Source organism: Embiotoca jacksoni, unplaced genomic scaffold (assembly GCF_022577435.1).
Source record: "Embiotoca jacksoni isolate LCO1_2020_lvr unplaced genomic scaffold, fEmbJac1.0.p SCAF_19, whole genome shotgun sequence".
NCBI classification, from domain to species: Eukaryota; Metazoa; Chordata; class Actinopteri; family Embiotocidae; genus Embiotoca; species Embiotoca jacksoni.
The window spans coordinates 6,243,112-6,257,410 of NW_027185329.1; the positions used below are offsets into that span (position 1 = coordinate 6,243,112).

Genomic DNA, 14,299 nt, shown 5'->3' on the forward strand with positions numbered 1-14,299 from the left:
GTGTGTGTGTGTGTGTGTGTGTGTGTGTGTGTGTGTGTGTGTGTGTGTGTGTGTTTGGGGCATCCTAATTAGAATTACTTCTACCAAATTAACTTCATTAGGGGTGACAGGTGTGAAGACAGAAGACAAGAAGCGCACACAAATATTACCAATAATTCTAACCTTCCAACAAAATGAACATGTCATGCATGCTCTTTGTATGAAAACTATATCAAAATGCAGTGTGCTGGAGGTGCCTTTGTATAAATGTGTTTAATGGATTCAGTCACTCACCCATCAGCCGCAGTCAGAATGAATAATTGCAGTCGAGTAAAATGACAGTGAGCATTTATGTTAATAAGTTCATTTGTGAGCGAGTTTACATCAGCTAATACTGCTGGTTGGAGCGGTTGGAAGTATTTCGTTAGTGGCAAACCACTCATTAAAGAGAGTGAAGGAAAAGCTTGTGATGAAGTTGACTGTAATGAAGACATTGCAGGGTAACTTCCACTGCCGTGTTCGCATGAATATTCATGAATGTTTCAATGACATTTTCAAGGGCTAACGCAAGTTTTATTTTTTTTAACATTTTAAATTCTTTGCACCGACTACATTCTAATTCACATCACCTTGACTCTGCTTTGTCAAAACTTAACAGAGGTGAAAGAGTCTCTTTTAGCCATTAGTCAACCAATGAATCATGTCCAAGTAAAGTCTGGAAAGCTCACCTGATTCCCCTCACTGCACTTCACAGGTAGTTAATTTCAAATGTCACAGAGAGAGACAATTTCAGGTGTCATAGCAAAATGTAACAAGATGCCCTGTCACATCTCATCTTGTACCTTTTACACACACTCAAGTTCAGATTCAACAATGGCTTTAATGGAGCATGTTGTGTATCAGCCTGAGAGAGCGGAGATAATGAGCTCTCTGCCTTTCTGTCCTGCTGACTGACTGACGCAGCGGTACACCTGACGGAGGAGGAGAAACAGGATCTGAGCAGCGGGGTGTACATCTCAGTCTACGCATCTTTTGGTCCACATTTATGTAACCTGCCTTTTGTCACTTTGTGTCGTAGCATGAAATAGTCAGCGAAACACTCCTGGTAATGTTGATGACTCTCGCACCATAATCAAGTCATAATTTGTACTTGTCCAATACAAAACTAATGACAAGCTCTTCATAAATATTATGCTGCCATCCTAAACTAAGAAATGTTTTGTTAAAAATTTTTTTTTTTTTTTTTTTTAAAAATCACTATCTCTTTGCTAGAGGAACTCGAGAAAATTAAAAAATTCCACGATGATCCACAGGACCAAACAGTGCGTGACAACCAATCTGGAGGCTTGAAAGACTCATCCACTATGATCAGTCACGCTCTTACGTAATCTCAGCAGACAAAATGCATTCAACAATGAGGATAAAATCTCGAGCGTATAATTTTTTACTGTAATAAAATTAATAATAAGGATCTCCATCGTGTTTCCTGTCCCCACCCCAATTCCTTTTACTAAAGATTTTGTATCCATACATGCATAGCTGTTTTCTGTCATCCAAAACCATGACTGGTCCTGTAGCATGATTTTCTGATAATGGATAACATCATTGTGTTATTGAATATAACGGAGTCATGATGTGCATGCGCGTGTGCGCGTGCGTGCGGGAAAGAGAGACAACAACAGGAAAGCAGCTCAACGAATTATTGGAATTGTAGTGTGATATCATTGAATACACAGAACCCTATTTAATCTACTACAGATTGTGAATCCTGTCAAATCCATTGCAAATTCACTCTTCAGGTGCAGGCGCTGCTTTGTTGCTTTAGTGCAAAAAATTAAACACAGCATTGGATTAAACACAGCATTTTACAAATTATATTGAGATCATTCTAAGTTATTGAACACCACTGACAGAGACAAGATTTCATAAACCGTAGTCATCAGTGAACAGCTTCATAGATATTGAATACTTGCTGGAAGGTTTATTGTATAAAATGTGTTGACAGGTTACTTTTTAAATAATTCTGTTTAAAAAATCCTGATATTTTTGGCTCTGTTTCAGTGGAACAAGAAATTTGCTCTGTAATATTGCTTAGCTTACTGTACCATGGTTAACTTATTATACCAGCAAGAAACAACAGTTAGAAACCTCCTAATCTTGACTGTGGTATACCTCCAGTGTACCAGTGAGCAGAATCTCAAGCTGACACAGAGCAGATTGGCAGTATTTCATCACCTTTAAAGAACACTTTAGATGTATTTCACTACATTTGAAGTCATGTGAGATACTGGCTGGAAGTTATGATGCATGAATTTGGTCAGAGATATCAGCCACATAATAGTCTTGTTCTGACCAATTTATATTTGCATACAGACTTAAAGAAAAGGCATGAACTGACCAGATGCAGAAAGTGGTGGAATATGTTGTTGTATGTGTGATCGTCTCAGACTTCACCATCACACCCGCTGCATCGGTGAAATACTTTTTCCTATACTTACACTTCATGATATTTTGGTAATCGCCTCTGGGGAAGTTACCACTGGATAATCAAAAAGTTCATAGACCGCTCGTGTTGCATGCAAACAGGGCGTGCATGAGGAACGGAGAAGCTATAATCTTCATGAGTAAATATTCCAAATTACATTGGTGGATTAAAGTCAGCAACTGAGTTACACACATCTTTGTGAGCAGTGTCCGTTTGTGATTTAACCGCGAACATGAGCAGAGAGCACGCATCAAATTTTGTGCTAAACTCTGGAAATAAGAGAGATCCTTGAAATGCTTCAGAAAATCTACAACGATGAAGTATTCAGCCAAGTGAGGCGGTTTCAGGGACATTTCAATTTCAAGAGGGGCAGAATGTCACTGTCCAAACCGAAAAAGGCTTGTCGAGTGAGGAGTGCGACCAGGTGGGTTTCCTTTGACATTCGCTGCATTGTGCACTGAGTTTGCGCTCCAGGGGTCCGAGTTGTCGACACAGAGTTCAACTGTGACGTTCCAACGCATCTAAAGAAATACATTCGGTTCAAATGACCCGAGTTGTGGTGCAATGGCACTTGGGTTTTCTATGACACGCACAAGTTTCTCCCCCTGAGCAACACAATCGCCGTTCCCCTCCACTCCTACTCACCAGATTTCTCTTCCTGCGACTTCCTTCTGTTCCCAAAAGATTTGGCACAAACTTTGATGTGTGCTGTCTGCTCACGTTTCAGCTCAATGGTGACATCACAGATGTGCACATGCATATGGTCACGTGCTGATGTTGAACAAGTGGCATAACTTTAAAGAATCACTTGCAAAGGTTATAGCTTCCTCCAGCTCAGTGCAGCTCTCCGTGCACGCGCAACAGAACAGGCCTGGGATTTCACCTCAACTTCACAAATATACTGCACTCAAATCACGTCCTAAAGCTTGTTTTCATCAACACAGATAAACAACGTAAAATTGGTATTAAATTCACATATCATCCATTCTGTGACAAAAAAAATTCAAATAAAATTAATTTAGAAAAATCATAAAATAGCCCACCTTTTTTTTTACTTAATCCAAATAAATGTGTCCAAAGACAACATCAGGTCAACTTTGTGTACTAATTTGTTTCTACTGTGAGATCACATGCTGGCATGTCTGTACTTCAGAGTCAGTGGCCTCAAGCTGCCGTTGGCGTGCTGCTTAGTGATCCTTGAACTGCAACGTCCACTATTTGATTCTCGGTCAGCAGCCCTTTGTTGCACATCGTACTCTTTCTTTTCTCTTCCCTTTTTTTCCTGCAACTTCACACTGTTAAATAAAGGCAACAAAAATAATATTTTTTTTTTTGTATTTCGGATGACCACAACAAAAACAGTATAGCTTGCTATGTATCTTGTTGAATCAAACAGAAACGTAATCAGTGCCTTTAGCTACACACACTCACTCTGAGACATCCTTAAGGGAGAGTATTAAAAGTTCTTCAAATATTTTACTCTGAACTCTGCACAGTTGCAATGACAAAGATTTCCTTTTTTTTTTTCTCCTGTAAGAATACACAACATTATGGAAATATTTATGGTGCAGATGGATATGAGAACCCTTCTTTTTACATCACTCTGCAGCCTCAGAGAGCCTCCCACATGAGAAATGAGTAGCAGAGAAAAATCTCAGTGAAAGGTCAGAGCCGTGGAAATAGATTTACTGCACCCACGTTTTGTACAATTGTGTTTTTTCACCTAATTGTTTAGTCAACCCTCAACTATGACATACTAAGACTAACTTGAAATAATATACTGATATTGAAATGCACTTCATTTCCTTGAGCATCTTCTGTAGCGCTTCAAAAATCAGCTTAAAAACGTGACACGTGACATTGAATCAAATTTTTTTTTTCTCCTCTCATCTATTTTCTAGGTCCTGAATCAACCACTGGAGAAGCCTCACTCCAGTGATCACCGGTTTATGTCCAGAGACTGATCAGCTTTCTCCGGGGATTTCTTTTTGCTCCTCACAGAGATCATCAGCGTGAGAGACAACCAGTGCTCGGTAAGTTCCTAATGAGTTAAGTCTCTTTACTCTCTGTTGCTCTCTTCTCCTTTTTCCCACCCTGACGTCAATGTTGTCATTTCAAACACGTGCACGCACGCATGCATGCACGCACACACACATGCGCGCGCGCACACACACACACACACACGTTTCACTGATCTGCTTGGCACCCCTGCTTGACAAAGTCTTAAGGAAATCACCTTACAGAAAACAAAGTGCTTTCTCACAAGTTCTTCACGAGACAATTAAAATAGACCTATTTAGCCCAGCATCCCTCTTTTATTGGCTCCCTCAAGTAGTGTCATTCTAATGAATGGGGAGCAATCAAAGTGGGGGCTGCACTCCTGTCGAGGATGCACTGGAGAGCATAAACAACGAGTAGGGACATAACACCAACTGTGTTCATTACACAAAACAAGATGGTCGATGGAGGCAGAGGGAGGTATCGTCCTCAAACAGAAAGAGATAGAAATGATGGATGATATACAGATTCGAATAAAAAATGTAGTTAAAGATGCTGTAGAGTATTTCTGTATTGTAGTTTTACATCAGATGCCCCATTTATGAAGAGTGATCATCCAAATAGAATAAAAACTTAAAGATATGCTTTCAAGATGATATTTTTTTAATTTGTTTCTTGAGTAATAAAATAAAATGATAAAATAGGTTGTATGTATTTTAAACCTGCACAAACCTCAAAGACTCTACTGACCTATTTCTCTCTGCACATACAGTGCACACCCACCCTTTCAAACACAAACCGTGTGTTCAACATAAGATTATGCACATGGGATCAACCCGCATTTGACCCAATCATACCAGGTTAATCCCTGTCCGACGCCAAGTCCACCGCTGTAATTCTATCTACATCATTGCTCAAGCCTAGATTTACATCAGAGAAAATGCACAGACTGGATACTTTGCTGAAAAGAGTTTTGGACTTTGGGTTTTGAAAGAGTCGCTATGTTTATGCTGGATGTAACACGGTGCATGATTTGTGTGTGCGCGCGCGTGTCTTTTAAAGAGCTAATCAATCAGTTTACTAATACCACTACACAGGTCCATATAAAGCATGCAGCAACCTGTGTGATACATAGTCAGGTCACGGAGGTAGCAGTCTAAGCCCAGGTGTCCCGATTCAGTTCTGTCAGCTCTTACTCCCCAAAGGAGTTCCCAGGCCAGAAGTGATATATAAACCCTCCAGCACAGTCCAAGTCGGCCCCATGGTTATCTCCCACATTGGAAATCTTATGGGAAACTCTAGACCAACTTGAAAAAATATACTAGTAATGTTAACGCACATTATTTACTTAATTCTGGCTCTGGTAATGTGACAGGTGAATTTTCATCATATTTTTGTTGCCTGGAATCAGCAGGATAGGGACACAGGAAACTCTTTTCAGCCACTTGTATCTGGATTCTCATTCTTTTCTCATTTCCAAAAACACATAAAACTGATAGACTCATAATTGAGACCGTTGCTTTGAGGCTCATCCACTTTTTCACCATGACAGACTGGTACAGTGTCCACAAATTACCACGGACACAGCTCCAATCTGCCCGTCAGTCTCCGGCTCCTATCTACCCTCACTCGTAAACAGCACGCCAAGATACTTGAACTCCTACACTTGAGGTAGCCACTTCCTCCCCACCTGCAGAGGTAATAGCCCACCATTTCCATGGCATCAGATCTACATGTGCTCATCATACTGTACATCCGATCCACTTTCCACTTTGCTGCAAACTGCTCCATTGTATGCTGAAAATCAAAACCAGATGAAGCCAGCAGGACCAAACCATCTTCAGAAAGCAGGATCCTTGGGTCACCAAACTGGACACAATCCAGCCCTGGACTCCACCTTGAGATCCTGTCCATGAAGATCAAGAAACAGAATCTGGGACAAGACGCAGTCCAACATGCACTGGACACATGCAGTAAACTATCATCAATTAAATGTGAGCCAAATTACGGCTGCATGGGCCTGAAGTTGGAGGAGGAAACACTTCAATAATTTTACCGTAACCCTACTTTGACCTTGTAGTAAGTAAACTTGTATTAATCCTAAAGTGATTATAGACATGATGTAGGGTTGAATATTGACCGTGCAGATTAACGTCAAACACAAGTTTCTCCCACATCACTGTGTCAGTCTGAAGGGGCTTTCCACAATAGACTTTATGTTGCTCTCCATATCTGGAGCAATTTCCCAGAGTATTGATTACCAAGATATTATATCAAGCAAGAAGTGACTATTGATTTGCGGCCAAGTCAGTTAGACTTCTGCTGCCAAGATGCATTGAGGACCTTCTTGACACAAACGCAATAACCTGTTTGACTATTTATACCGGGAAAACCAGCGGTGCAATTAATAACGTTAATGACAGTCCTCTTCCATTTAGTTGTGTTAGTGAGCCAGTACAAACTGAACCAGCGCCCTGGAAGCAGCAAGCACGTTACTAGATTGGCAAAGTTGGTCCGTCAACACTTTGGTTTCAGACTGAAAGATCAAGCTATTGAATCTACAGCTCTGAAATGGCAGTATTTCTTCCTATGAGAAAAGAGCTGAAGTCACAATTGGTCCTCTGAATGCGACGAGTTCTGGCATCCATTTCCAATTAAAAGCCTTTGTTTCAAAGTAAAAGCCTTCTAGGGTTTCATGCCATTCATTTCATGTGGTTTTGTTCAAAGTCAAATGAGGCATAAATGTCAATTTAACAATTTCTAACCAGGTAATTTAACGAATCTTTTAATAAAAAATATCTGAAATAAACTATTTGTTTAAGCAGAGTATTTTCATATATTGTTGAACATGTGTTGTTTGAGCATGTATTACACCTCTCACTAATCAAACAAGGAAAACCAATCCCAATCCTATCCCTCAATCTACTCATCAGCGTTACGACGAAGACATGAACTGACTGCTTGGCATGTTAATTACTCTCAATTATCTTGCTCACCTTTTCAAGCTATTCATCTGTCAGCTCCAGCTCTGTGAGGGTAATACTCTTTCAGTCATGGGGAGAGATGAGGGAGAAGGCAGCCTTTTGTTTATCCGCTCATTAAATTAAAAACCAAGACGGTGGTTTGTAATGTTTGTTCAGGATCAGGGACAGAGAGAGAAAAAAAAACACTGGATGGGGGTCTATACTGGCTGCTAAAAGATGGACCACCTACAGTTTGTAACCTAAAATAAAATAACATTATAAAGGCTGATAAGTAGCATTTAGACAGTGCAGTAAAGCAGGTAATCCAGCAGCTACAGCTTCTGGAACATTTACGTCTGACATTATGCCTTGTTCAGGTAGCCAGATCAAACTCTCTACTAAAAATTATAACACATTAATTTAGAGACAGCACACCTCAGACCTGGCTTCAGAGAGCTGCAGTATGCATGATAACTGAGCAATCTTCATCTACTGACAAGGGTCCTATAATTTGATCAAAACAGTGGTGGAATTGTTTTGTCAACTATTATTATTTCTAAGGTCTAAAATAAACTTCAGCTGAGCTCTACAAAATGTAGAGACATCTCAGAAAAACAGTATGCACATGTTAAGGTAGGCCACTGACAAGTTAATGAGAAATGGGAATACTTCCGTTCACTCTGTACTTGACAACAAAAACACAATTATCATGAAATGTGCTCTGACTGTAACAGTTGCCGAACAACCTCTTACTCTCAATTTCTTTCTCAAATCTGGTCTCAAACTGATGCGTGTGCAAACACAGCTGCCTCTGCTCCTCCTGGTGATCCATGCCCACCATTTAATAGCAATTCCATTAAGCCTGTGGAGCTGTGGGAATTATCCCGTCATATCTGCATCGACAAGACAAGTGAAAGCCCACTAAAAAATTCCCAGTGAAGATGATGCAATGATGGCTGGATGGATCTTAACATTTGTAAATGTGTGCTCTGAGAGGGAATGAAGAAAGAACTAGTGCAATAGTAACGGAAGTACTGTGAAGTACATATGAGGATGAGGACCTGTCTTCTTAGCCCACCATACCAATTTTCTTTGAGCTACTGGTGAACTATTCTAATTTATGATTTAGTGATATATTAATGGTTTGTTCCTGTTGGGGCAAGCATCAGCTCACTGTGACGTCACCCATTGGTTTGTGAACTGTCATTTTGAAACCTGAAGTCTGGCATCTGGTTTTTTTTGGAGCGCGAAGTGACCATATTTGGATCTGACCAAAAACCCAAGGACACAACGCCCGGCCTCCTATACCGGAAACCTGACTGCACTCCAGGCATATTAATCAAAGCTGGCATTCCCCAAACATACCTCTCTTTGAGACATAATATGGAATTAAATATAGAAGTATTTTCAGAAGGATCATTAGAATACTGATCAGAAAAAGGCAATTTAGTAAATGACACCATAATGAATAATGGAGAAAAAAAAATATTGACTTTGTATTTCATGAGGAAGTTGAGACTTTTTAAAATTGGAGTCATTTGGCACCAGAGGTTTTTTGGAGATAGCCCCCAAGGGGGCACCCCTTACTGGTATTGACCTTTAAGGCACTTCCACGTTAGCTTAAATTTTCAGACCGGAACGATGTGAATTTTTACACAGTCTATGGTTGGAGGCCCTTACCTTAAACTATTATTACTACCTGGTCTGGGTGTTTTTGTCCACTTTGCAGTTTTCCTCTGTCATGTTCCTCCCACCTCCTGTGCATCCCGGCCCTGCTGTGGCCTCCCGTTGTGATGCTGGTCATACTGTGCTGTCCTCTACATCTCTTGACCCTGCTGATTTGGAGACATGCTGGCCCACGACTCTCAGCCTAATTGCCACTCTAGGTTGGCAATGACTGGCTCTTTTCTGTCTGGCCGTAAAATGCCTTTCCCTACTTCTTCTGTCGATGTTGTGTATCCTCAGTATAATTCTTCCAGTTATCATGAGATCCTGGTCATGGACAGTTAAGAATACTATAGAATAGCACTGCTGCCTCCGTACACGGTGCACAGGTTCAGATTATGTATTGGCTGACACAGGATATGTTTAATTTATTTTTTTTGTTTTCAATATGTGGCCAAGGTTTTTTTCAGTTAAACATTAACTCATCAGTGTGCGAGCAGCATAACAATTAAAGTTCAACTTTACTAAATAGATGCAAATCTCTCCTAAATTTTATGATTTGCATAGCTTATAATACACACAGCTGGGTTTCATGTAAACACACGACATGATACTGGATGGATGACTTCTGTCGTATGTAAATAACACATTCATGCACACAAACACAGTGTTTATAAAGTGCAACAATACCTTAATGCTATTCAGCACATGCTCCAACAGTACAAACCAGCAGCTCACAATCTACATGCGATACATGCGTAGGATATTAACATCATGCAGAACACACAAGAAGCATTCTCTCTCCTGAGGTTTCATGTGTAAAACTTAACAGCCTTGACACTACACAAGAGAGAAGGAAAAACAGCACAGATGCACAACAGCAGCACGCATGTTAGGGTTACAAAACACAAGCCTTCACAGACTTGTATACACGTAACTACTCTAATATCATCACCCACGTAAACTCCCAAAAAGATGGATAATTAGTTGTTGGCATGCCCCAAATTCGCCCGTGAGAATTAGGTTTTTCAACTTGCTCTTTGAAATGAGGGATATCTAGCAGATGCATTTTCTGTGTGGGGGATCTGCCAATATTTAACAGACTTCCGAAAAAAAAAAAAAAGCCAAAACAAATATAGTCGCAGCATAAACAAGTATTTAAAAACGACCCAGAGACAAATTAGCTATGGTTTCTCCTCATTTACCTGTAAATAATAAGCACAGCAGGTCGTACACAGATGCATCATCAAGAACTAACTGACCTTTAATTATATCACGTATGAGACCAGAAGTGCGCCCTGCTATTGTGGTGCACATTAGCACATTGGGTAAAATGTCACAATAGCGTGCAGCTCCCAGGTGTGAAAGTGCAGCTGGAGGAGTGTGAAGTAAGGTGTTGCCAAAAAGGACATCTGAATACACCTAAAGCAAATGTCCTCTGGTTCAGAAGTTGTAACATCTTCTAACCTCACAACAGCAGCTCACAATTAAATGATTTATAAATCATTTCAAGTGAGCTGTACGATTACAGCCTTCTCCTGCACTCCTGGAAACGTCCTACACCAAAATGGATAAATAGGCCAACCATTTCCCGATCTGTTGATGGTCTTTGCTTATGATTTTCTACCTTGAGAAGTACAACAAATGTTTACAAACGTCAAATTTCTCACACTTTGTGTTGATGAATACATTGGGGGATATAGAAATACGTTATTCAGGGATCCCCGCAGGCTTAGGAGTTGAGGCGTTGGCCATGAACTGCATCGTCCGTGCTTCTTGTTCAGCTGCAGACCTTCACCATACGTCATTCCACATCTCTCACTCCCCTTATTTCCATTCATCTCTCTTCTGTCAGCTCCACAATAACAGCTTAAAAAACAAAAACAAAATGTTTATAAAACAAACAGGTCCTACAGCTGCAATAGTTAAAATAGTAGTTTAAAAGTAGTTTTAGGATCTCTAGTGTCACATAGTGCAAGTACTGAATCATTCGGACATGTATTGGTCGGAGCAGTTCTCAGTGGATGATCTCCAGGCGTAAATATGTCACAACAAAATGGGAGTTTGAAAGATGTAGTCTGGCTTTGCTTTTGCTATTTACCCGCTTCTGTTATTGCCTGTCTACTGTGTACAAGCTTAATCATAACCTTGGGACCAGGTCAGCTAGGTCTAGTTGGAAATGGATTACAGGGCCCGGACCTAATCAAACAGTACTTCTGGAGTTACTGTACGTGTGCACTGACTCACTGGATTAAATCCTGCTGAAGCCATTTCTCCCGTGTCCTTCCCCTATGCCGTCTCTTCTACCAGCTACAAAAGACAAATAAAAAGGTGAGTGCATGGACTCGCTCTTTTTGAAGAAAAAAAAATTATAATCAACAAAACGTTTTTGAAAAAAAAAAAAAAAAAAAAAGCATATCAGGATGGAAACTGAATGGAAGCACCACCAGGCTTTTATCTGTGCCTAAACAGCTCTCCAAACAAGATTTTATTCTACACAGTAGTAATTATATATTATGACAGTGTCCCCATTTACTGGGTGGATGTGCAGTATGGTGCATTATTCTAAGCAAGCTAATTGGCTGGGATGCATTCTGGGTGAGAAATTACTGAATGTACAATTACTCCAGTTAATATCCAGAAGGTTTATTGTGCATGCAAACCCCACCGTGCCACCCACATCGACACCACACACACTTTTAGTGCAGTCAAAGAGGACACATTATAGAGAGCTCAATTACAATCTCAAAGTAGGTCAGTGGAACCAATTCCTGCTCCATAATGTTACCAATTAAATGCTTGTAAAAATCAAACTTGACAGTCAGAGGTAGAGATATTTTCTCACGTGCTGCGGGACCGAGTGTGCTGGTGCCTCTCCACTAACAGCTCTGCTAACGGATCGATGCATTTCCACATTTAAACATGCAGTGGAGGCCAACAGATCGATAGACCCCGAGTTTTGGATGGAACGAGCGGTGTGGACAAACAACGTTACACAGTTCAGCCATCCGCTGCGGGAATAGCAGTGAGACAGAGAAGCAGGCGAAGGCTGAAGATGTGGCGGGCTTGTGAGAGGAGCTCAAGGAGTTTAAGGCACGCACAGATGCGAGCAGGAAGTAATGGAGAGTATTGGGACATCTATAGGGTGAAGAATCAGAGCTACACAAGAGAGATAAAAAAAAAAAAAAAAAAAGGTCACACGAGGAAGGGAGAGAAATGAGAAAAACAGAGAATGCCAACGGGGAAAGGAAATGCACCTGCCGGCGAGACCATCAGCAGATTGATTTTTGTGTTTGTTCACAAAGCAGGACACACCGCTGGCTTGGACCTGTAACTACACCAGGAGTCCCTGTGCCACCTCTCTGACCTGGGAAGAGTTCATATTGAACCACATCTACATTTTAGCTCATGATCTGCATACATTCTCAGCTCAACGAGCTCTTTTGTCGACCCTTTCTGCTGCTTAAAAAAAAATACAAACAGCCATATCTCTTTGGCATGCAGTGTCTGTCATTCATTCAGCGATAAGAGCCTATCATCTGAAATGCACATTTAGCTGCCGTCACTCAGGTCCAAAAACAGCTTAACAGAAAAGCTGCTGGTCTGTGCAATGACGGAAATCAAGTTGCCAAGCCGAGTGACAGTCAGATGTTTTGACAGCTCTCTAAATTTGGTAAAACAGGAGCTCAATTCTTGTGCAAAAACAGACAATTCAGCTCAGTCATGCCGGGGTCCAAGAGGTATAACCGGACAAGCAGGGCAGCCGTGGATGACCTTTATAATCAAACCACTGACAAAGACATGACCCCAACATGTCTAATGTAAAACATTGGCAATTATGCTGATGGACAGCTATCTCTTAAAGTAAGCTAATAGCCCAAATCAAACCTAAAATAACAGCTCAGGTGTCATATAACCTGCAGGAGAACCATTTAAATGACATTAAATTGTCACACTTGGACCTAAAATACCTTCAAATCAGTATTCGAGAGTTAAGAAAATATGTTAAAGCCAAGATTTGCACTATATTTGCCAGAATGGATACACACCAACAGGATAGCATGATTTTAAAAAAGGGTTCTGAGGTTTGAGAGGACGCAACTTGCTGGTTGGTGATTAAAGAAAGGGGAAACACACTGGCATTAACGCCTGATGTTTGACTCAACGATGACAGGAGCTAAACAAAGACAAACAAAAACAAACAAAAACCAATGCATCTTAAAAAAACAAACAAAAACAAAAAAACCAGTTTCATTCAGTACTATCCTTCGCAATGTCGCTTTCAGGATGAAACCAAAACACAAAATGAAATTTTTAAAAGTGAATTCGATGCCGTGAAAATGAAAAGCTTCCTGGTTACCTTGGGTCTCTTCGCAGCTCATTCACACGTGGGGACAAAGGGAATCCCGAAGCCTTCTGCGCGTATGTTTTCGGACGAAGGAGAGCAGCTGTCACTACATCAAAAAAAAAAGAAAAAAAGAACCGTCTTTTATTCCGTATCACAGTGTTTTCGCCATCCTCGACTGGGATGCGTCCACTCCACGTCTCTCTCCACCAAGCAGGGTGATCCACACTCTTCGGTCGACTCTTTTTTTTTTCTTTCTTTCTTTTACATGATCAAAGGTTTTCTGCTTGTTCACTTTTTTTTTTTTCCGAGATTAAAAACAAAATTGGAACAGAACCGTCGCGTCAATCAAACTGATTGTCTTTGGTCCCGGTTGCACATCGTGTTACCATTCACATGCTCGCGCCTCGGACCGAGGTGCCATATGTTTTCGGAGGAGATGGGCTGGAAGCTTTCGCGTATGAAGAAGTGCATCTGAAAGTCTGTGCTCCCCTCCGACCATCCCTGCTGCTGCTGCTGCTACTGCTGCTCCTCCTCCTCCTCCTCTATCTCCCCTCCCCTCCCTCCAACTCAGCAGATGAGGAGTGTGGACCAATTGAGAGGCAGAAGGAAAGAGAGAGAGGCAATCAGAGCATGTCAGTCTGGTGTGGGACCAGAGAGCTGTCAATTACACAGTGAACAGAGTCATTCATTGAGGCTTTAAGTCGTGTGTGTTCACGCTCGTCTTGTTGCAAAGGCAGGAACAGGTTTTTTTTTTAAGTTGTTTACTGTGTAAGATTACAGGCACGATGGCAGGTGAGCAGGTGAACAAAACCAGATGGCAAAGCAAAGAGTATCGTCAAATTGTCCGAAGAACAGGCAAGA

At 41.0% G+C, this 14,299-nt stretch overlaps 1 protein-coding gene across 2 annotated transcripts in view; it reads right to left on the reverse strand.

Annotated features, from left to right (window-relative positions):
• pde4ba (phosphodiesterase 4B, cAMP-specific a) overlaps positions 1-13,930 on the reverse strand; it is a 164,175-nt gene extending 150,245 nt beyond the window's left edge. Inside the window, exons 1-2 of one of the 2 annotated variants that reach the window (XM_069153189.1) lie at positions 13,825-13,923; positions 13,451-13,544 (exon numbers count right to left, since the gene is read on the reverse strand). In XM_069153189.1, coding sequence (XP_069009290.1) covers positions 13,451-13,472 — 22 coding nt within the window. In that variant the 5' untranslated portion in view covers positions 13,473-13,544; positions 13,825-13,923. Of the gene's footprint in view, positions 1-13,450 lie in introns of both variants that reach the window. The other variant, XM_069153187.1, reaches the window with a different exon arrangement.
• Between the last annotated feature and the right edge of the window lie 369 nt (positions 13,931-14,299).